The sequence below is a fragment of the Eupeodes corollae genome, chromosome 3, assembly GCF_945859685.1.
Source record: "Eupeodes corollae chromosome 3, idEupCoro1.1, whole genome shotgun sequence".
In the NCBI taxonomy this organism is placed as follows: domain Eukaryota; kingdom Metazoa; phylum Arthropoda; class Insecta; order Diptera; family Syrphidae; genus Eupeodes; species Eupeodes corollae.
In genome coordinates this window covers 107,818,230-107,841,362 of record NC_079149.1, presented here as the reverse complement: position 1 = coordinate 107,841,362, position 23,133 = coordinate 107,818,230, and the positions used below count along the sequence as shown (strand labels likewise).

General features: G+C 34.2%; 4 protein-coding genes and 1 long non-coding RNA gene across 7 annotated transcripts; 3 read left to right on the top strand and 2 right to left on the bottom strand.

The window, feature by feature from the left end:
- The first annotated feature begins 261 nt into the window (after positions 1-261).
- LOC129950331 (ATP-dependent DNA/RNA helicase DHX36) lies at positions 262-12,243 on the top strand. The gene is made up of 12 exons (XM_056062226.1): positions 262-514; positions 597-1,144; positions 1,208-1,589; positions 1,663-2,222; positions 2,288-2,464; positions 2,530-2,708; positions 2,781-2,994; positions 5,923-6,036; positions 6,118-6,237; positions 6,327-6,482; positions 11,811-11,939; positions 12,025-12,243. The coding sequence occupies exons 1-12, from the start codon at positions 377-379 to the stop codon at positions 12,125-12,127; spliced, it is 2,820 nt and encodes a 939-aa protein (XP_055918201.1). The 5' UTR covers positions 262-376; the 3' UTR covers positions 12,128-12,243.
- Positions 12,146-14,648, bottom strand: LOC129950332 (guanine nucleotide-binding protein-like 1). 2 transcript variants are annotated; one of them, XM_056062227.1, is made up of 7 exons: positions 14,416-14,648; positions 13,951-14,282; positions 13,744-13,890; positions 13,486-13,675; positions 12,638-13,366; positions 12,474-12,572; positions 12,146-12,399 (listed from the first exon to the last, which is right to left on the bottom strand). In XM_056062227.1, the coding sequence occupies exons 1-7, from the start codon at positions 14,492-14,494 to the stop codon at positions 12,287-12,289; spliced, it is 1,689 nt and encodes a 562-aa protein (XP_055918202.1). In that variant the 5' UTR covers positions 14,495-14,648; the 3' UTR covers positions 12,146-12,286. The 2 variants fall into 2 exon arrangements, with proteins under 2 accessions (XP_055918202.1, XP_055918203.1); XM_056062228.1 differs by having other exon boundaries at positions 12,146-12,396.
- Positions 14,649-16,431: 1,783 nt separating this feature from the next.
- On the top strand, positions 16,432-17,492 carry LOC129950329 (rRNA-processing protein UTP23 homolog). The gene is made up of 3 exons (XM_056062225.1): positions 16,432-16,657; positions 16,743-16,943; positions 17,021-17,492. Exons 1-3 carry the CDS (start codon positions 16,538-16,540, stop codon positions 17,456-17,458), a joined length of 759 nt encoding a protein of 252 aa, XP_055918200.1. The 5' UTR covers positions 16,432-16,537; the 3' UTR covers positions 17,459-17,492.
- Positions 17,493-19,937: 2,445 nt separating this feature from the next.
- LOC129951028 (uncharacterized) lies at positions 19,938-21,667 on the top strand. Its single transcript, XR_008782124.1, has 2 exons — positions 19,938-20,993; positions 21,061-21,667. It is a non-coding gene; the product is annotated as an uncharacterized LOC129951028 (long non-coding RNA).
- On the bottom strand, positions 21,600-22,562 carry LOC129951027 (uncharacterized). Of its 2 annotated transcripts, none has more exons than XM_056063018.1 (4): positions 22,499-22,562; positions 22,226-22,431; positions 22,079-22,156; positions 21,600-21,995 (listed from the first exon to the last, which is right to left on the bottom strand). In XM_056063018.1, exons 1-4 carry the CDS (start codon positions 22,516-22,518, stop codon positions 21,733-21,735), a joined length of 567 nt encoding a protein of 188 aa, XP_055918993.1. In that variant the 5' UTR covers positions 22,519-22,562; the 3' UTR covers positions 21,600-21,732. The 2 variants fall into 2 exon arrangements, with proteins under 2 accessions (XP_055918993.1, XP_055918994.1); XM_056063019.1 differs by having other exon boundaries at positions 21,608-21,991.
- Positions 22,563-23,133: the final 571 nt, after the last annotated feature.

Here is a 23,133-nt window from a genome sequence, read left to right as displayed (position 1 = left end):
TCAAATAAAAAAAACACGTCTTGAAATTCGTGCTGCGGTAATGGAAAATTGAGTCAAACAAACATCTTTTTTGACAGCTCACACTTCTAAGCTAAAAAAAGAAAAAACGCGTTATTCTCTTCCTGTTTTTTTTTCAAATCCTCAAATGCAGTGTGAACGAACCATAAACCATGCTTAAGTTTTAATTGTGAATTTAGCTTAATTTTTACTTTTTGACAACCTATTCTTTTTTTTGCACACGTTGATTTTGACGTTTCTCATAAGAAAAAGAAACAAAAAGCTAAACAAAACAAAATCAAATATTAATACTAATTTCATGGTTTTAGTTGATTTACTTTAAATCAAGTAAGAAAAACAATTTAAACACTTATTAAAAATGCATTCAAATCGAGGAAATCGATCTCGAGGCGGTCCCCGCCACCCACCAGGACTAAAAGGTCGTGACATTGGCTTATATTACAGAAATTTACACAAAAATAACAAACCAAATCCAGAAGAAAGACGAACCGAACTAGTAAGACAAGATTCAAATTCTATTCCAAAATGTCCATTAAACTTTAATAATTACTTTCTTAAAAACAAAAAACTAAAACAAGGGTCCCAATGTTGGACTACCCACACGAACTCTCACCGAAATCAACAAATTGTTGCAAAACTATGAACACGAATCAGATGTTAGCCAAGTTTCTAGAGAATTTGAAAAACGTTTCAATAACTTGTTGGGCAAAAACTTTACCGAATTTGTTAGCAGTAAATATAATTTAGAAGAATTGAAAATTTCCAACAATCCCACTTTTAATGAAAAAGTAAGACTAGAATTTGAGGAACAGAAAAATCATGAAGTCTATCGAAATCGTTTGAATGCAAGGAAATCCCTGCCAGCAACACAACAGCAAAATATGATTCTTGATGCCATCAATTCGAATCAGATTGTTCTTATTGTTGGGAGTACTGGTTGTGGTAAGACAACACAAATTCCTCAATTTGTTCTGGATCATTTTATAGAAACGGGCAGAGGTTCAATGTGTCAGATTGTCTGCACACAACCCAGAAGAATATCAGCAATAACCGTTGCCGAAAGAGTTGCCTACGAAAGAAACGAGAATCTTGGCAAATCTGTGGGATATTCTATAAGATTACAAGGGTAAAGAAAAGCATCTTATTTTCATCAATAAATCTCTATCGAGTACACACAATCTATTTATAGCATTTCTCCCCGTCCAAACGCATCGATATTGTATTGTACCACCGGAACCCTATTGCGCTGTATGGAAAGTGATCCTCTTCTCTATTCGCTGACGCATATAATTCTAGACGAAATCCACGAGAGGAGCGTTGAAACAGACATGCTCATGGGACTTCTAAAGAAGATTATTCCCTATAGAAAAGACTTAAAAGTTGTTCTTATGAGTGCAACAATTTCACAGAGCGATTTCCAAAGATATTTCGATGGTTGTTGCACCATAGAAATAGAAGGGACGCTCTTTGACGTTGAAGATAGATATCTGGAGGATGTTCTTCAGGAGACAGGTTTTAGGAATTTTGAAACCCAAAGAAAACCCACTCGACATGGCAGGTTCTCTAAGAATGTAAGTGTCTCCAATAAAGATAAAAATGAAGATACCTAGGTATATGTTTCTTTTTTATATATTTCCACTTAAGAATGATTCTAAAAAAGTCGCCGAATTCCAATCAATGATAGAACCCTACGCCCGAGCCATAAGAAACAAATACGATCGTCATGTTCTTGACTCTATTCGCAATCCATCTTCAGAAGAATTCAATCTTGAACTCGTTGAAGATTTAATATTCTACATTTGTGCGAAGAAGCCACCTGGTGCTATTTTAGTATTTCTCACAGGTTTCGATAAGATTTCCAAACTAACTGCAGCCCTCGAAAGTTCTAGACGTTATAGTAGAAATAAACATCAGATATTCACGTTACACTCATCGATGCCAACCATAGATCAAAAAAGTGTCTTCAATCGTCCTCCGAATGGAGTAAGAAAAATTATAATCTCGACGAATATAGCCGAGACTTCTGTGACAATTGATGATGTTGTTTATGTTATAAATTGTGGTAAGATCAAATCAACCGATTACGATGTGGAATTGAATTTGCAAACTCTGGGAGAAAAATGGGTAACTTTGGCGAATGCCCAACAACGACGAGGTCGTGCTGGTCGCGTTCAACCAGGAATTTGTTATAATTTATATACTAGGTAGGTAGTTCGTACCTGTTTGGAAAAGTGTTTTTCTAAATTTCAATTTCTGACATGAATTTTAGAGCTCGTGAACGTTTTTTAGAAGCCGTCCCTTCACCTGAGATAGTTCGCACCAAACTTGAAGGTGTAATTTTAAATCTTAAGTTTTTACATATCAACGATGTTGCGGAATTTATGAAAACACTTTTAGACTGTCCCAATGAAAAAGCTATTCAATTAGGAATTACTTTACTTAAAAGGTAAGAAAAGTGTTTTCACTCATCACAAAAAGAAAAGAAAGAAGAATCTTAATTTTTTTTTACAGAATTAACGCATTAGATGAAAATGAAACCATTACTCCACTTGGCATGCACTTGGCCCATTTACCAGTTGATCCTCAAATGGGTAAAATGATTCTAATGGGAGCTCTTTTTCGTTGTGTTGATCCTATTACAACAGTTGCTTCATCAATTTCTTATAAGGATCCATTTTATTTACCATTAGGTTTGATATTTGAAGACATCTTTAAAATGTTTGTGTTTTTAAAACTTTATTTCTCTGCCACTAAAAAAAAAGGTAAGGAGAAACAAGTGGATCAAGCAAAGAAACGTCTTTCGAATAATTTAAAAAGTGATCATTTGATGGTTGTGAATGTTTTGGATGAATATCGAAGGGCACAGCAACATCATGCGGAAAGGAATTTTTGCTATGATCATTTTGTATCCCATTCAGTTGTTTCACAATTGGAGACAATGAAGAAACAGTTTTGTGAATTACTTAAAGATTCAAGGTAACTTTTTTATCAAATCTCTCACGAATTCTATCTCAATCACATGGAGTTTTGAATCAAAATTTCAAATGGAGTGGACATACAGTTTATATGCCGAATCCGAACAGCTTATTTGAAAAAGCACTTTTTCATGACAAGAATTACTCTTGGAGAATTTGTCAATTCCTTGCAAGAGGCAGTACCCGTGCTGCTAACCTGCAGAATTGATATAATTGTTTAACTTCCATATTGTTAAGCAAGAGTATAACTTGATTTTGCGTCCGTATTTCGCTAGCATTCTTTCTTATTTCTTTAAAAACTGGACATCTTTCAACACTGGATTTAAAACGTTTAAGGTGATTGCTCTCTCTTATCAGATCGCATATTAGTTCGATAATAGGTGTCATAACCGGACACTGTCTAATAGGAAAGCACGCCATGAGACTAGGCGTATTCTCAAATGACTTTGGCAGAAGCTGTATGGACGAGGAAGAGGAAGAAACGGTTCTTCATCTTCTCTACACATGCCCTGCTGTGGCTCGAAAACGCAAGAATTACCTATCGAACCTAACGATCTAAATCATATCGGTATAATCAGCCTCTCCTGTTTCGTATTCGTAAGGGACTCAAGCTGGTTCCATTGAGCTTAGGAGGAAGCCCCAAAATTCATGTGGTATCACAATGGGCCATTTAATTGGCCTTAGTGTGTCCGTTTCCATCTTGGACAGCCACTATAACCTAACCTAACCTAACATCTTTCAACAAAGTGTAAAACATCCTCCCTTTCCTTTGAATTGCACAATGAGCATATAATTGGTAAGTCATCTCTATGAGGTATAAAATTCAGCTGCATAACTTCACCTCTCAATTTAACCATCATTGAAATTTCAACAATGCTATTATAGTCCCTAAAATAATTCCTCTCTTCCAAGTTGTGATCTAGTTGGCAGTAGAGCTGCCTGTGGCGTCATTCAAGTATTTCTCTCGTTGTTTTATGTCCACTGCAGAAATAAACTAGCATAAAGAAGCTTTTAAATCATCCTGATTATTAAACAAAAGGTTAAGTTCCATTCCACATTCTCTTGTCAAATTTATCAAATCATCACACCAACTTGTTTTGGTTCGTATTACTTGAAGCGCTGCTATCTTCGGAAGAATATTATTGCTCATCTTCATAACTCTCAAGATGTAATCGACTTTAATTTTCAGGGTTCGTATGAACGTAGGTGATAATCCTGATTGCAACATAATAACATAGTTGGGTGTTTTTGATGGCTGTCTAAAATTTGGCTTAAAAAAGTATCGGAGAAGTTTCTCAACTGTTTAATATTGTTTCGTTCCCCCAGTTTGTAAAACATGACTCAGATATTCCTTCATATATCTTGAACTTGCTGCTATGTCCTATACTTTTGTTAGAAAAACAACTTTTCCAAGTTGCACTAATTGCACCTTTTGCCTTAACTAGTTTTCTCCCTTAGATGAATTTCCATGCTCAAATTTTTCGTTAAGTAAACTACAAGGTATTTGGATTCCGTGACAACTTCAAAGACCTCTCCATTATAGAACAATTTTTCATTCGCTGAATTGTGGCCTCCTACTTGTTTAAAAATCAAAATGTTGGCCTTATTAAGGTTCACCATCAAACTTCAAAGCTGACAATATTGATACAGGCGGTTTATCATTAACTGCAATGAACGATTCCGTCCGCAAATAGCAATGCTTTGATTATTTGTCCGGCGAAGTCTATGCCACCTGGTATGAGGTCTGTAAGGTGTTCAATAAACAAGGCGAACAGATTGCGTTTTAAACTTTCTTTACAACTCTTCTCCATTTCATACCTTAGCAATTGTATCTGCATATAGATTCTGAATAACTCTTCCGAACTTCCATGACATTCCGTTACTATACAGCTTGTAGATAAACGCATATCCATCGATGATATCAAATGCAGATTTAAAGTCAACGAAAAACGTATAAGCTTCTTGTCCTTATTGAGAATGTTTCTGCGATACTTTTAAGGGTAAGAATGTGGTCAACCGTCGAATAACTTGTCCTAAAGCCTGCTTGAAACTCCTTTAAGAGCTTGTTGTGTTCTATCGATTTATTAAAACGTTTTTGCAAGACCAGCGTGAATATTTTATATGAAGCATTTAGAAGGGATATTCCTCTAAGCTCCCTTTCTTATGAATCGAGAAAATGATGGATTCCTTGAATTCTGGTGGTATCATTCCTGTTTCCATGACATTGTTATAAATAGTTGTCAGTCGATTGATTAGGTTTGCTGATCCATACTTATAAAATTCTGCTGGTATACCATTCGCTCCGCATGCTTTGCCATCCTTAAGTTCTATTACAGCTGAAATCACTTCTTGGTGTCTTATTGCAGCATCAAAAGTCTCATTTTTAAAACCCGAAGTAGCGTATTGAAAAAATAAGTTTCCCTTCTATTGGATTCAACAAACTCTGAAAGTGATCTGCCAGCTTATCAGAACCTATACTAAAATGGATTGAACACTTTTTTCCATTCAGTTGCTTTGCCAGGTTCCAAAACTCCTTTTCGCTTTTACAAGACGCTAATCTTTTGGATTCAGCTTTGAAGAATGCTGCCTTCTTTGGCTTACATATTGCCTTGAAAGATCCATTAGCCAACAAATATTGATTTTCGAATATCTGTATGCTCTAAGCCAGCTAAACGATATTCTTTTGCCTTTCTACAGTCTACATCAAAATTTCTCTATGAAAATTTAACTATCGTCTTCAGTGTAGTGCCGTTTTTCAGTCGTTTTGATAAAACAAAAAAAAACGTAATACGGTTAAATCAGGTATCCTAAAAGTTTTTTCAAAAGAGGTTCAGGACAAGTTTGTGATTGTGATAAAGTTCGTGATAAGGCTGCTATAATTTGCATCCTTTTACAATTTTGAATTTTAAAAAATTTAATTTTACTAAAGATTTACTGAATCATCTGACCCTCGAAGAAAAGATCTTAACGTCAACTCATGTAATTATACACTTCTAAGAGCTGTGATAGCTGCAGGTCTTTATCCAAATGCTGCTCATATAAGGTTTGTTGGTTGCTTAGATTATATACATAGTTTCAGTGACTGTTTATTTTATTTTATTTTATTTTATTTTTTTGTTTAAAGGAAACTGCGACTCATCAAGAATCGAGTTCAACCAATAATATCAATGTCAACGCCTACAGATCGCAGTGTTAAGTTTCATCCAACTTCAATAAATAGTACAGAATCTTCATTTGATTCACAGTAAGTTTTATTTATCAAGCCTTTAAATTTATTGCAATAAAATGTTGTTATATATTTTTATATTAGTTTTTTTGTGTTGTATTTTTCAGCTATTTTACATATTTTTTAAAACGTAAATCAGCGAATGTCTGTTTATTGGATTCAACAATGATATTTCCAATGGCTTTGATAATTTTTGGAGATGGTATTAAATGTGGTGTGAATGATAGAGGAAGTACATTTGTGTCGGTTGCTGATTATTTTTAGTAAGTATTTTTGTTAAATTTCTTTTTGCGTAAAATTTTGTACCTTCATCGTTTTGAGTTTTATAGGGAAATGGACAATTCTGAGATGTTCTAAATTTTAGGTCTACCATTAGTACCTTAACTTTCTTCCCCTTCCTTTCTTCAAACCATCTTAACTTCTAGTTGTACAAAAACGATTTTTCAATTTAAATGATTGTGGCTATTTATAGTTTGGCCTATCATGTGATTAGGAAAGGAATGATACCAACAGAGATTTTATGGGCCTTTAAATGTTTTGCTGTCTCCAACTTCATAAAGTATCACAAAGAGAAAATTCAACCAAAGTTAACTTAACATTGGTAACATAAATTCATAAAAATGCAATGTAGACAAGGAGATATCCACTTTTTCCATAGCAATAAGATTTTCTTTCCAAACGCTACTCCAATACCGTTAAAGTAGGCAACCAAAGTATAGTAGTGTTCACGCGTATTTCTACTAAAAGTTACTTATTTTTTGATCTTGTAAATATTTATGATTTATTCATGTCTTAAGGCAAATCCTAGTATCTAACAGGATGGTGTATTTTTGTACTTTAAACACTTTAGTATGAATCGTGGTAAGCACTGTAATTCGGAGAAGTGTCAAATCAGTTGCCAACGAACTTAGACTAGTTGTTGGCCCGTTGTGATAACACATTTATTCTTCCCTACTCGATAAGAGAAAAGTATGATTCATTTGAAAAATACGTGTGGCTGGGATTAATAAGTAGAAGTCCCGTCAAATGAGTGGGGTCCGTAGGGGTCATGACCCTTCTCTGGGAGATAATTTGTTCATTTTTTCGTAGAAATTCCCTTCAATTCAAAAGTAATCGTATAGCGTTAATGGATATGACCCCAATTATATTTTGAATTATACTACACTTTGATCTTAGCCATAAGGCCGAGAAGCGATCTTTCCAAATCTGGATGGAAAATGTTGTTTACAGACGGATCAAAAAACCAATACAACACCACATTTGCAGTCATATCAAAAGATGGCAACATATCTGTTCAAGGCATCCTGCCTAATATAACTTCTATTTTTACAGCAGAAGCTATAGCAATATTAGAAGCGATAAAAAAATATTCTAATGTATCAGGCAAATGGGCAATATGCTCTGATAGTCTTTCTGTCCTACAAGCTATTTTGAATCCTTCAAACAGCTCTATGATCATCTCTAAAATCCGAGACATACTAATTACAAAAACTAATAAACTAAAGTTAATATGGACTCCTGGACACGTTGGTATACTAGGCAACGAATTAGCCGACAAAGCAGCTAACAACGCACGAATGGCTCCGGTTCATACGTTCGACATGTACTCAGAGAGTGATCTAATAAAACTTATCCGTTCCAAAATTTGCGAAAACAACCAAAAAGAGTGGAACGCATACAAACACCATTACTCTAAGATCAACCCAAGCAAATCACATTTAAAATACCCGACAAATATACCTAAGTCAAAAATCTCCAACTTTGTTCGACTTCGGCTGGGCCATACCGCAATAACTCACGAGTATCTGCTCAAAAAGGACCCTCCCCCAACTTGTGTCTGCCAAAACATCATCACAATTGATCACCTTCTCAGCTCCTGCCTTCTCTCCTCTAATGTTATAAAAAACAAAATCAACCTTAAGACAAATATCTTAGAAATATTAAATAAACCAAACTATGATAATATCCAAATGATTAACTTTATTTTAACACTACTTAAACTTAAATTATAATACTTTCAATACAAAGAGCCGATAGTCTAGCTGCTAGTGCTCTTAAATGTACTATTTGTAATATATTTTAATATGTTACTGATAAAAATAAATAATAATAATAATAATATTTTGAATTATTTATTTGTTGTATATAAAAACAAAAATTTGTATTTTACTTCCTTAAACTTTGCTGCTAAAAGTACTACTTTTAATTGAAGACTCGACCAAGAACATAATATAAATCGGATATTCAGCCCTATTCTAAAAAAACACAGCACAAATTCATCAACAATCCAAGGGAGGGTCAAATGAGCCATAAATCTTATACTGTCAAGTTGTATAAGTAAAGATTTCATCTAAAGATTTGTTAGTAATTTAATGACATTCACTAAAAAGTGGTTTGCTGTCAAAAACAACTCAAATTTGTATTTTTATTCAATTTAGAACTTGAAAAACTTTAGTCATGCTTTAAATTATTTTCATAAAATTTGTTTCTAAGAAATAGAGCAAATATTAAGGTTCTTAAGAAGAAACTCAAGTAAAAACAGGGAGGTGCTGGGAGAAGGTACAACGTCGAACGGCTACAATCGAGAAAATCCAAATCCATTTCCGACCAAATTACAAGTAACCTCTCTCAAAGTTCTCTGCCGCCAACATAATGTATCGAAAACCAGTTTCAACATTGCCAAGATGCAATCAGAGAAGCCGCCTCTGATGTGCTGGGTTTCAAGAAACCACCAACAAGGAACCACTGGTTTGATGAGGAATGTCGGCAGGCAAATGCAGTCAAACAACAGGCACGCAAAGTGGCGCTGCATAAAAGGACGAGAGCTGTTCATGAGCTCTATGAGCAGAAGAGGCGAAATAAACACCACCTTTTCAGAATTCAAAAGAGAGGAAATGAGAAGTGTACGGTTGAAGATGTTGAGAGGTTTAAAAGCAGGAATGAAGTTCGAAAGTTTTATGAACAGGTGAAACGAAATTCACAGGTACATAAACCTAGAACCGAAGGCTGCAAAGACGAAAGTGGAAACATCATAGTGGAACCGCAGTCAATGCTAAGAATATGGAAAGACCACTTCTGCAGACTGTATAACAGCGACGACGAACTGAATTCCGCTGTCAGGCAGGATGATTCATTCAACATAGACGACGAAAGCCAACAATCCCGTCCTCCCTACTTAGACGAAGTAAAGATTGCCATATCTAAGCTGAAGTCTAATAAAGCCGCTGGAGCGGATGGCTTGAATGCCGAGCTCTTTAAAGCAGCTGGAGATAAGTTGGTTGGGAGCATGCACCAACTTATCTGTAAGATATGGTCGGAAGAAAGCATACCCGATAAATGGAACCTCAGTATTGTTTGCCCGATTCTAAAAAAAGGAGACCCTCTGAACTGCACCAACTATAGAGGAATCACTCTACTTAACATCGCCTATAAGAAATTCTCTGCCGTAATATGTGAAAGTCTAAGACCCATCGTCAATAACCTGATAGGTCCTTATCAGTGTGGTTTTAGACCAGGAAACTCCACAGGCGGTCAAATATTCTCATTACGGAAGATCCTGGAAAAAACCCAAGAACACCAAATCGACACCCACCATCTTTTCATCGATTTCAAGGCCGCATATGACAGCATCTACTAGAACGAGCTGTATAAGGCCATGTCTAGTTTTGGCATCCCTGCCAAACTCGTCGTTTGTGCAGGATGACCATGGAGAATTAACGCTGCTCCATAAAGGTTGGAAACAACTTAACAGAACCTTTCGATGTCAAAAAAGGTTTTAGACATCATGCTTGAAAGAATAGTGCAGAGCTCACACGTCAACCCTAGAGGCACTATCTTTCAAAAATCTGTCCAATTAGTAGCATAATATGCTGATGACATTGACAGAATCGGAAGAACTCAGCGTGATGTCAATGGGGCTTTTGTGAGTATTGAGGCAGAGGCGGCAAAAATGGGTTTAACGGTTAATGAGGGCAAAACAAAGTACATGCTGTCGTCAAGAAAGGACATACAACACCGACCTCTTGGTCAAAACGTCACCATCGACAGACGTAACTTTGAGGTAGTCAAGGACTTCGTCTACCTAGGCAACGCTGTAAACGCAGAAAACAACACCAACGCTGAGATCAAACGCAGAATAACTCTTGCTAACAGCTGTTTCTTTGGGCTAAGAAAGCAATTGGCAAAGGCCTCTCTAGAGGGACCAGAGTGTTGCTATATAAGACCCTTATCATCCCCGTCATGCTATACGGTGCAGAATCATGGACTATGACAAAAGCACCTTGGGTCGGTTCGAGAGAAAAGTTCTTCGTTTGATCTACGGTCCCGTATGCATCGAGGGGAGTGGAGGAGAAGATGGAACGACAAGCTGTACGGGCTGTACAGCGATGTAGACTTAGCCAGAAGGGTAAAAGTCCAAAGACTAAGAGGACTAAGTCACGTAGAGTGCATAGAAACCAATGCTCCGGCCCGGATCAGGTGGCGCGCACAAGTGGAAAGTGACCTCACCCAACTTGGAGCGCGAAACTGGAGACATCTATCTAGGGACCGAGCCAGAAGGAGAAGTATGTTGGGTTAGGCCCTAGTTCACACAGGACTGTAGCACCACCTTAAGTAAGTAAGTTAAAAGAGCATAAGTTCGATTCCGTAAAGGTTGACTCCAAATCCTAACCGATTTTCTTAACTAGTGAACTGGTTTAAAGAATTTTCGAAAAGTTCAATGCGTTGAGATGCTTCACGGACATTGATATGGCAACATCGTCCGCATGAGCAATCACTTTGTAGCACTCTCTTTACAGTAGTTCTTTAGCAACTAAGACTCGACGTGAGGCGTGCCTTATTCGTGTAATCAGACGTTAAACAATCAGACCTTACAATATTTTTTGAAGGAGTATTAATAGGCTAACATTTCTGAGATCTTTTGAGTTAACAAGATTTTGGTATAAATACAACTTTCACTTCTCCCGATAAAAAATTAAATCTAAGAAAGTGCGAGACATTGATTTAAGATAATGCAATGACCTAATCTTAAACCAAAAGAAAACCCATTAGTAAAATGTCAAGCTAGCCTTTGGTTGAATGTACATATAAAGAAACAATGTCCAGCTTTAATTTGGTATAAGGAGCCTGTCACATTATATACTAAAAAATTTCTTCTGCCAATTCATATGAATTGGCCTTATCACAGATCACTTGGAGTTAATTCGTTCTACGAATAAAAATAGTGCCATAGCTTTTTTTCAACAAAAATATATGTAAAAATATTTAAATGTGGCAAAAACGTTAATTTATAATTTGGAATTCTATTTTTTTAACGATGGAAACTGTGATATACTTTTTGACCAATATAATATAAAACCAATTTTTTTGGTATGAATGAATAAGCTTTCTGATATGTAAATTTTCGTTAAGTTCTATAAAAAAGATAAAATTCTAAACTACTTAATACAAGTACAATAAAAGGCAAAATTATTATCAGACGAAAGTTTGTATACTTTATAAGTGATTTTTATTATTTAGCCACTTTATCGATTATGTGGAATTGTTTATTTTAAATTTGTAATACTTCTCAATTTTAATTTTGATTTTTTTAGTTTTAAAAGTGATTCAGCAACAAACGAATTGATTACCAAACTTCGTCACTTCCTTGGACTACTCTTACAAAAGAAAGCCCTCTATCCATCGCCAATTGATTTCAATAGCAAAGATGAAATTTTAATTAAGTAAGTTTTTTTTTCTTAACTATCTTATAAATATTTCCATAATTTGTTTTCTATTTGTATTTTAAATATTTTTGTTAATTTAAAGTGCGATAAAAATACTACTTTCTCATGATGAAGCTATTCTATTTGAAGAGGATATTGATGATTTCAATGATGGAGAATATGACGAAGATTTTGATGAGGATTAAAACAAAAAAGAGGACAAATATCTTAAATCCTGCATTTATTGTTTTCTTTGAGAATAAACAAAAAAAAAACATAAAGAAAAAAAGATAAAAGGTAAATAAACTATGAATGGAATGAAGTTCGTTTTGTTTTACTTTTTTTGTTTCACTTTCTGATTTAATTTATTCATCTTCCAACAAGGAAAATACATTACTTCGCTGCTTAGAATTAGATCCCGAAGCAGAATCATCATTTCCATCCTCTGAACTACTCTCATTGTCACTATCGTCCCCTGCTTTAAAAATAATACGCAATATAAATACGAATTGTTGAACCACAGAGGAAAAAAAAGGAAAAGCAGCAACTTACATTTATCTGATGAATGTACACTCAACGATTCTTCATTCAGTTCTTTGTCTCCTTGATATTTCTTAACTTCCTCAATGTCTGGATGTTGCAACCAATTTTCTACAAATAAAAAGACAGAAATACACATAAAACTTGAAAGTTTAAGAGATTAAAAAATTTCATACCCCTTTCATCTAGAAAATTTGGTGGATAGAATTCCAAAGTTATCTGTCCACCTAAGCACATTCGCAGCAATTCATTTCCCGCCCGATATCGATCTGGTCGAGCTGCTTTAGCTGTGAAATAGCCCCTCTTTGCAGCCCATGCCTCGCATATTGCCACCGGTGACCACTCATCATAGTCCTCTGGAAGTTTAAGCTTAAGCAATTCTGGCAAATTAATATTCTCAGCCAAGAACTTAACCGGATAGATCTGCTTCAATTGAGCAATGGGATAGCTGCCAAGTAAAACTTGTAGATATTTTGGTGTGGCGGACGGAAAAACAAGTCCAGGACAATCACACAAACGTACTTTACTTGTGAGGAATATGGTTTGAAAATGCTTCGTATGTCCAGGCGTTCGACTTACACTAACTACTTTCTTGCCTTTCATGGCATTTATAAATGAGGATTTACCCACATTTGGGAATCCAACACAACCGATTGTCAGAATGCCATCTTTGAACATGACATGTTTCTCGAAATCGAAATCACTGGTGTTCGCCTCGGAATGAACGATGTCATGGGCTCCGTATCGTTCGTCTTCGTAGCAAAATTCTTCTCGCATGTCTTCTAAAATTTTTTGTTCCCAACTTGAAAGATCAACGCTGCCTTCGGAGATTTTGCGACATTCTTTGTAGATATTGTGAACACCTTCAATGCTACGTTTGTGAGCCATTCTACCTTTGGTCGAACCTGATAAGAGACGAGTTGTTATTTGTAATAAAAAGAAAGCAAGGACCTCTTGCTAAAACCAATACATTGTACAATGGCAACAGAAAACCAGGAAATATACTTAAGCTCTTAAAAATTACCTTTCATAGACTTGGCAGGGTAGGAGGCAAACAGTATCACTGTTATGCCAGGATACATGCTCTCAAAATAACTCTTCCAAGCAACAATCACTTCCGGAGAAACTAGGTCGACTTTATTTAAAATAAGAATTGCATGCTTCTTCAATGTTTCCACTATATACTTATACAGAAACGGAGGAAACATTAAGGTCTGTTGGGGAGATAAAGTTAAAGGTTTAACTAAGAACCTAGTTTTGGAGGGAACTTAAAAGAGCTTACCGCATATCTTATATCGGCAATAATTAATAAAACATCAGCCATTTCCAATACACGCCACAACTGCCGCCAAGTTTCCAAATTCAATTCGAACAAGCTCAATCGATCGTGTTCTTCAATGTGATTCTTGCGTAAATTTTCAACATATTTCTGGAAGAGAACTTCATATGAAAACCTTCAAATAAATGATATTCGATTATTTGTGTTTACCCTAAAGTAACTATTTTCATTCATGTCTAAAATATCCTTGGACATTTTATAGTTCCATTCAGGTCGGATGGGGAAATCATAGTTTTTGAAATAACTATCATCAACCTCTCGATCCTTGGGATTTGCTTTGGCCAATGGTTTGAAGAGTTCCTCCATCATTTCTTTGAGTTCCTTTTCGGTTTCATGATAGAATTTTAAATTATATCGATTGACATTTTTATTGCGACCACGGGACGGTTGGGCATTGACCTCTTGGACTTTTTCAGTGTCCTCAGTGGTTTCATCGTCGTCGTATGAATCGTATGCGGTCTTAAGCAATTTGGTTTGTGTACCTTTTTTGTGATATTAGAAAATAAAGTAAAATATATAAATAAACAAACAAAAAAGGGGTGTTGCTAAAATATCAAACTATCTACGTATATAAGTATGATTTTAATCTTTTGTGCGAGCAGAAAATAAATTAACCTTTCATTTGCCGCTTGATTTGAATTTGATCTTTCTTCTTTTTGCCACTAAAGGGCACTTTGCGTCGATTTTGAGGCATTCTTTTTAAATGTAATTTTATTTATTTTGAATAATATTAAATGTTTGAAATCTATTTTATAGAATAAAATGATTCATTTAAATGCACTTTTCTGAAATAAATTCGCAAATCGCAAATATTTAAGCTAATACGAATTTTTGACGTTTTACTATAAACCATTTGTCAAAGTTTGACATATCGAATGCACAAAAGAAGTATTGTGGCACAAATTGTCGGTAACACAGGTTTTTTTTTAGTGGTGCCAGGTTGTCCTTTATTGGGTTGTAAATATAAAGATATTAGCGGATATGTGAAGTATTTAATTTAATTAAATTAAGACCAAATTCGATGGTCATCTTCGTATATAATACTTTTGTTGAGAAAAAAAGAAATGGCGATTTCAAGGCAACCTAGCCTGAGATCCAATTAGCGCTGTAGTCGGCCCTTTTGATATACTTATGTTGAGACTACGGGGGATTTTGTTTCGGATAAGTGGCCAAGAGGCCCAATTTTCAACCACTTTCTGCAGCAATTGGGTCCGTATCGGGATCCTTGACCATCTCGTCTTAGGCCTATTTACGAAACATGCTATGCACCTGATAGTCGTTTGGCTTTAATTCTTGCACGAGTTGGATTTTGTATGGCCGCAAAACTAGGTACTTCCCCATGAAATGGATGGGCACAACTCTAATTGTTTCGTGCGATGGCAGATGGACTCATTCTATTCTTCTTCTATACTCTACTCTACAGCAGATTATATCGATTAAATATTGGACGCCCAAACCAATTCATAATTTGTTTTCATAAAATTGCACGATTTGCAAACATTTATAGGAGTTAACCTATAAATAACTTAGTGACAGCTGTCAAAAAGCAAAAACTACAAGTTAAAGAAAAACATCTGTTACAATTATGAGGAGACAGATCGATAGGCCAATTAAGCTGCTGTCACTTTGATTGCTGTGGTACGTATATGGAATAGGGTTTTACAATAAAAGGTTTAATTTTGATTGATTTTTTCACTGCCATCAATAATGAAAACATTAAATTGGCTACGTGACAATCACAGTCGCAAAATTGCGAATGTTCAGTTGCTTATGAGGCATTTCTATATTTGATTATATTTTTTTTTAATGCGTTGTTGTGTTTATTGTTCTATTTTTAGTGATGGTGTCTTTGCACAAACTTATATTATTTTCATAGAGCTGCGCTTTTTTTGTTTACCGTAGCACCAAGATGGCGTTAAAAGTTTTGTATCCAAAAGTTGCTACTCCCATAAAAACCCAAGATGATAATACTATAAGTTTTATATGCAAAGAAGCTTCAGAAGCGATAGTCACTTAATAGCAGACTATATAAAATGAAACCTTTTATTGGGAAAATTATTATTTTATATACTAATCTGTATGGATCATGATCAATAATGAAGTAAAGCAGTATTCACATGAGCGCGACTCACAAACGACGAATGAATTATAAAATATGAGTTTATTTACGTTTGAAGACATATTTCCACACAAATTCTTAACAAAACGATAGCAATAAAGTTTCTATTTGATTCATGATACATACTTTTACTTTTCAATATCATATATTAATAAATTTAAGAAAACAAATTTATTCGTCACGAAAAACATTGTAGTTGATACGAACTGTCAAACTTTATTCGCGTTTCACATTATCCACAATCGCAACGAATAAAATAATAATAAAATAATCCTGTTTTGGTTTCGGTGGTGAATAATGTTTGGCTGTGGCTCCTTAAAAAAAATTATCAAAACCGACGAATATTCGTTCATTCGTTTGTCGTTGGTCGTGCTCATGTGAATAGTGCTTAAGATTATTGTTAAAAGTGAACAATTAATTTATGTGAACACTTAATTCAAGTCAATAGCATTGGTAGCACTTAAAAATACAAAACATAACGTCACGTACGTTATGAAACTTCAAAATACTCATTTGAAACAGCTGTGCACAGCACATGTTAAACCGTGTTTACAAATATAAAATCTCAAGATTTACGAAATGGTTTTGCACTTAAATAACTAAAATTAAGTTCTAAAAATGAAAATCAACAGATTTAAAAAGTCACAAAAAGTCTTAGCTTTCTTTACAACAAATTTTAACTACTATGAACCTTATCAATTGTTGATTGATGCAACATTTTGTCAAGCTGCTCTACAGGTAAAGACACTCAAATTTTGTTTTTGTTTCGTTTCTTTATTTAACAACAATTTAAATTCACTTTTTTATTTGTTATCTTATCAAGAATCAAGTTATAATTGAAGAACAACTTAAAAAATACTTTCAATCTGAATTGAAACTTCTAACAACACAATGCATTATTTTGGAAGCCGAAAGTCTTGGTGGTCCACTCGCTGGTGCCACAATGATTGTCAAGAGATTTTACGTGCATAAATGTGGTCACGAAGGAAAACCCATTTCAGCTGCTGAATGTATTAAATCAATGGTAAGTCAAAGTGTTGAACTTTCTTCTTCTTAAATTTCACAAACAAATATACATTTTCTATACAAATTGAATTCTAGACAAAATCAAGTCGTTATATAGTCGCAACACAAGATAAAAGTCTGCAACAAAAACTTCGAAAAGTCCCAGGTCGTGCATTGTTGTATTTGCATAAAGCCACCCCTGTTTTGGAAGGACCTTCAGATGCATCAAAGAAATATGTCAACAAGAAGAGCAATGCTTTACCTGAAAATGTTGAAAAACGAATTGAAGGTTTAAAGAAAACAGCTGGAATCCCTACCACCGCTGGTGATGATGATGCGAACAAATTAAAAAAGAAGAAAAAACCCAAGAACCCTAATCCGCTATCATGTAAAAAGAAGAAACCTCGGGTTAATAATACGGAACGGAAGGATGCTTTGCATAAAGTTGCAAAGAGCAATGACAAACCAAAACGGAAACGTATAAAAATTGCTAACCATGTTAAAGAAGTTATAAAGAAAAATATTAAAAATTAATTAAAACAAACTTACATTTTATTAATAATTACTTTTTGTTTTTGTATTCACTCGTTTATCGAAGATTAAGAAAATGGAAAAGTCTAATGAAGCACACTTCAATACTTATGAACTCTTTGAAATAAGAAACTCTCTTGTCTCGAGTTTGAGCTTCGAAACTTGATTCGAAAAGAAAATGCTACTTTAAAGATGTGTCTACAACAAGAAAACATTTCATTAAATATTGTTTAAAAAAATGTCAAATCAAAACCAAAGAATGTTTTAAAAACATGAATTTGTATACACCCAGCGACAAAAAAAACTCTCGCAGTAGATCTTCTGAATAAAACATCGTCTTTTTCAGTATTCCTTATATATATTTCATATTTTTTAATTTATTTTCTTAATCCATATATTTTCAATAAAATGTACGGTTCTTTTCGTTTTAATTTGTATTTGTCTTTTAAATAATAAGAAAAAAACGAAAATTATTCATATTTCAAAGTTTTGAAAAAATCTGTTTACACAACATTTTAGTGCCAAAAAAAATTACGGTTTTTTTGTTATATTGGTTAGAGGTTAAATAAATATTTACAAAAATCGAGAGAAAAAACTAATACTTAGTCGTTCCGCCCCTTTTTTCATAACTTGCCTAGTTCGGTTTGGCATCGAATTAAACAGCTTTTTTAAATAATTTTCGTCTATTTCCTTATACCAAACTTCGTCAATTACCAATTTAATTTGCTGTATTGTTTTTGGGCGTTTTTTTCCTAATTTGTTTACCCATTTGTTGCCAGCAGTTCTCAATCGGATTTAGGTCCGGACTGTTTCCGGCCATGGAATTGAGAAAATCCCAAGAGAATCTTTGTTATTTTTAACCTGAATATGCAAAACTCATGAATGTTTCTAAACATGTCTAAATTAAGTCATTAATTGAAGTTTTAACGTAAAGTTTTTGCTCGATGGCATGGAGCTGAGTCATCTTGGAAAATTAAATTTTTAGTATGCTCGGAAAATTACTCCAATGTTAGCAAAACACCTTCATTGATGATGTCAATGTATTTTGCAGCATTGACCGTAAATTCCACCAGCATAATAATATCTCCAAAATCAAACATTGTAATAGCTCCCCATACCATAACATAAGGAGAATGTTTCACAGTAGGTAAAACACATTGATCTGAATACCTTTCTCCTTTTTTGCGGCGGACTATCGCATTACCGTCGGGTCCGAACAAATTAAATTTGGATTCATCTGGAAAAAATATCTTGTCACCAATCATTTCCAGTCCTTTGCCGCTCCATTCTGCCAGTAAGCAAAGGCTTTTTTGCGGGTCGCCGTGCATTAAGTCCTTTATTATTCAGCAGTCTTAGTGTGGTTCTGCCACTTATTTGTTTTCCAGTTTGAGACTGAAAACTTCTGTTTATGTCCCCAGCGGTGAATACGACGTTCTTCTCTTTAATTCGTTGATTTAGGTCTACCACTTCCAATTTTTCGGGAGATGGAACTATTCGATTGGTAGTTTTTAATGACATTACGCATAGTCCATTTATTGGTAACAAGCCGACGTGCTATTTCCCTTTTGGAAAGTTCTTTCTTATGTAAGGGTACAATATGAGCCTTCTTCACGAATAATAAAACCATAGTCAAATAAAGAAAACAGACAAAATTACGATTTTTTATGTTAAAGCTTGTTTTTCACTCTGTTGACTGCTCATTTGTCAAAACAAATGAGATAATAGTAAAAGAAGAAAAAAAATAGAATAAACAGTAAAATTTTATCGTTAAAACTCATAAATTTGAAAATATAGCAGTGCGAGTGTTTTTTTGTCGGTGGGTGTATTTTAAGGTTCTAGGCAGCCGCGTTTTATTATCACCGTGATCTGATCCGGATCAGATAATGATAATAAAACAGCATTGGATCATCATATTTTTGATTATTTAAAGTTTGGTAGCAAAATAAAGCAAAAAAAAAAAACAATCAAAACCCGAAAATGGAAGCTGCTGTGGTTGATGTAAGTATTTATTTTTATTTTTTTGTCTTTTTATAATAAACTTTCATATTTGTAGTTCTTATTTGAAAGCGATGATAGCGATGAATCACTCTCGTCAAATTTGTCCGCACTACTAGATGATACGAGTAGTTCCAATTCCTCAACAGACGAAAATACGACTCCAAAATAATCAGAATAAAATAACAATTTTTTTGTAAATTGTGCATACGTTTTGCAACGCAGATTTTAAGAACCACTTTCGACTTCATAGGTCAACTGTCCACATTTTGATAGGTATACACAAAATGTTTCTTATTTTATATTAATGTTTACATGTAAATATTAAAATTTATTCTAGATCATTATAAATTATTGCCACGATTTATTACCATATCACGAAAAAGAAATACATACATTTCTGTGGTATATGGCGAACACAAATACATTTCGTGAAATTGGGAATTTATTTGGCATATCACGTTCCACCGCTTGGAATATTGTGAAGAGGGTGACTTTGTGGCTTATATCCATCGGTCATGAATATGTGAAGTGCCCAAGCAGAGAAGAAATTGCCCAAAATATGGCTACAATGCAGGCAAAAACAAAGATGCCAGGAATTTTGGGATGTATTGACGGATCACATATAAGAATCAAGGCCCCGGTTTCAAACAAAGAAGATTATTTCAACAGAAAGCATAGCTACAGCATTCTACTGCAAGGTGTTGTTAATGCAAGGAAAAAATTTATAAATGCTTAAAAAAAAAACAATAACTATCAGCCCTATTACGGTTGTCAATTATCAATACGCTAGTTGACATTTTTCAAGGAAATTGATGAATTGGTATTATCGTTGTCAGCAATCAAAATTTTTGATAAACTGTGAACGCTCTTCAGAAATTAGATTAAATTAACACTCTTGGTATTATGGTTGTCAAAATATTTGTTAATTATCAAAGTCCCCTATTACACGTTGACTCATGACTCACGACTCACTTTTGACTTTTCTTTTACATGTTGACTCGTGTCCCATGCCTCAAATTTGACAATTATTGTTTGTTTAGTTTTTGAAGTTGAGTAAAATTTATAAAACGAAATAAATAGGATTTTGGAAATGGATTCCGAAAATTTGTTAAAGCTGTTTAAGTTACACACTTTTCTGGTTTTCAAACAAATTGGATGTTGTTTATCCCAGCATCAAGAAAATCGAATGAAAAAGAACAGCATAAAACGAATATGAGAAAAAAGAAACGTCAAAATGAGTCTACTAAAAATTTGCCCGAGACTCACCGGAAATTTTTTTTTGCATCTCATTTTCTCATAGTTGCTTTCTTTTTCGCACTCATGTGAGTCGTGAGGCATCGTGTAATAGCAGACAAATTTTCAGTCAATCACAAATTCCTTGTTGATAAAATATTTTACGGATCGCGAAAGCCAAAAGCAAGTCTACTATTGAACTATTTTTCGGCGAAAATGAAATTGAAGAAGAAAATACTTTGGAGCAAGCAAAGATTCGAAGAAAACTACGCGATGCTTCAAATCCGATGGATTTGGCTGAACATATGTATAATGTATGTAGATAAAAGATCTTTTTTAGTTACATTACAAAATCTAATTTGGCTCACTTTTAGATTCATTCACAACTTTCGAAAAAAAGCCTTCCTTAATGTATTTTTAGATATCAACGACAAGTTAAAACCAACGAAAAGACAACAATCCATCCCAAACATACTAAAATTTACAGCTGTCTTAAGATTCCTTGCGCAAGGAAGCTACCAGTTGAGTGTTGGGAACGATTTTAACATTGGTATGGCGCAACCAACCAACAAACTACTTACATTTTTAATCCAAATCAACCAAAATTCGTCACACGAAACAAAAGCCAGTCCTAGTCCGTTAAAAAATTGTAAATGAAATTGAAACGTCAAAAGTAAATAGGCACTAATCACAATAGAATTTTGATCTTTGTTCACAATGGATCAAAAAATGATCAACTCGCGTTCATAATACCAATTTATCAATTAATTGACAAAATGTTTTAATTGTCAATTAATTGATCTTTGACAACCGTAATAAGGCTGTATACCTCTTTAATTAAAACTATAGGAACATACATACAAAAAATATCTCATTTCATTTCATGTTTAAGAACGAAACCATCACAAATCCATTTCTCATTCAACACAAAATACAAATCAAAAGTAATTCAAAAAAATAAACAAATTAATTCAAAAACTATACTTAAAAAAAGAAGAAAAGTTGCTAGGAGAATTATTTAATAAACCATGACATGCTTATGAAATTTATGGTTTATTAAATAATTCTCTTAGCAACTTTTCTTTCCTGGCTAGACGAGCTTCTTTTCGTTCTTCTGCTTCATCCATTTTTTTTAATCTTTTTGCCGCATAATCCCTCAAAATTTCGTTCATTTCCGCAGCCATTTTTTCCCTCATCTCATAATATTTTTTTTTGTTTAGCATCCCTTGTTTCTTTGGGGAGGTGGAGGTTGTACCGATGCCGATGGATGAAGAAGAGGACGCTTCCGGGCTTAGAGATATACTTGTTTCTATAAAACAAAACAAAAGAAGTTGTTAAAATCTCTACCTACACAAATACATATGTAATTATGTTTTTATTTAAATCCCCTACCTGGCTGCGAAACACTAACTGTTTTACTTTCAATCAGTTTTGTAGATGAAGTTGGCGCTTTTGGAGTTTTGCTGGATTCTGTAAAACAAAAAAACAGGAAAAAATTGTTAAATTATTTGCAAACACACATAAATTTAAAGCTTATACCTTTTTGTAAACCACAAATTGCATCCGGCAGCCCTTCTATTTGTTTGCCACCCAAATTTATTGCATGCGTGTTTTTAATTATGGGATAGGAACCAAATATTTCAGCCGTTTGGTCCTCAAAAGGAGCTTTGACCAAGGACTCTCCAGTCCTTTTGTTGTTGTCCACTGCAGTCTTGGTTTCGTCAGCACTCCAGATTCTTCTTGGCCTAAAAATAAAATCAAAATAGATGAATGCAATACGAGATAGGTATATTTAATTTACAAATTACTTACAATTTATTTGTGTTTTCCATCTTGTGTGGTTGCAGATTTCAGATTTGGGAATTTTATTTACTTAAGGCCCAACTATAATAGGCATAAGCTAGCATATGCGCGCATAAGTAAACGTGCGAATACAAAGAATCTCAATACGAGTGAACATAATGGAGTCTACCTCCGTTTCGTTCAATTTTTCTCAGTTTCGTTAACTTAAGCACACTTAAGCGAGAGCGATCCCAGTCGCTCGCCGCATAAGTAAAATGTGACATTTAGATACGTAAGCAAAATTGCATTATGGCTATGCAGTAATTTCGCAAACTTAAGTGAATTTTCGTTGGGTTTCTGACATAAGCTTATGTTTGCTTATGCCTATTATAGTTGGGCCTTTACTCGTATTTTTTGACGTTTAAAGCAGAGTTGCCAAAAGAACATTTCATTTCATGAATATTTTTTTGTTGTTCTTTTTTAAGGGAAAAATGATATCCATTAATTGGGCTAGATATACATTTTTTGCACAATCAAAAATCCCTTTGTGATCATAAAAAGTGATCAAACTAATTTTTGCGTCGGTGTAAGGTGATCACCAAATTTTGTTCAGAATTTGGTATCACTTTAAAAGAAATTCACTGACGTTTGTTACAATTTCAGTG

Excerpts from the sequence above, each read along its gene's own strand:
- LOC129950331 (XM_056062226.1), top strand. The coding sequence starts at position 377 with ATGCATTCAAATCGAGGAAATCGATCTCGAGGCGGTCCCCGCCACCCA. Across the intron at positions 2,465-2,529 it reads GGAATTACTTTACTTAAAAG|AATTAACGCATTAGATGAAA; the intron begins GTAAGAAAAGTG and ends TTTTTTTTACAG. Across the intron at positions 6,238-6,326 it reads GAATCTTCATTTGATTCACA|CTATTTTACATATTTTTTAA; the intron begins GTAAGTTTTATT and ends TGTATTTTTCAG.
- LOC129950332 (XM_056062227.1), bottom strand. The coding sequence starts at position 14,494 with ATGCCTCAAAATCGACGCAAAGTGCCCTTTAGTGGCAAAAAGAAGAAA. Across the intron at positions 13,367-13,485 it reads CCCTGCCAAGTCTATGAAAG|GTTCGACCAAAGGTAGAATG; the intron begins GTAATTTTTAAG and ends GTCTCTTATCAG. Across the intron at positions 12,400-12,473 it reads TGTACATTCATCAGATAAAT|CAGGGGACGATAGTGACAAT; the intron begins GTAAGTTGCTGC and ends TTATTTTTAAAG.
- LOC129951027 (XM_056063018.1), bottom strand. The coding sequence starts at position 22,518 with ATGGAAAACACAAATAAATT. Across the intron at positions 22,157-22,225 it reads AATTTGTGGTTTACAAAAAG|AATCCAGCAAAACTCCAAAA; the intron begins GTATAAGCTTTA and ends TTTGTTTTACAG. Across the intron at positions 21,996-22,078 it reads AGTTAGTGTTTCGCAGCCAG|AAACAAGTATATCTCTAAGC; the intron begins GTAGGGGATTTA and ends TTTGTTTTATAG.
- LOC129950329 (XM_056062225.1), top strand. The coding sequence starts at position 16,538 with ATGAAAATCAACAGATTTAAAAAGTCACAAAAAGTCTTAGCTTTCTTT. Across the intron at positions 16,658-16,742 it reads TTTGTCAAGCTGCTCTACAG|AATCAAGTTATAATTGAAGA; the intron begins GTAAAGACACTC and ends TATCTTATCAAG. Across the intron at positions 16,944-17,020 it reads CTGAATGTATTAAATCAATG|ACAAAATCAAGTCGTTATAT; the intron begins GTAAGTCAAAGT and ends ATTGAATTCTAG.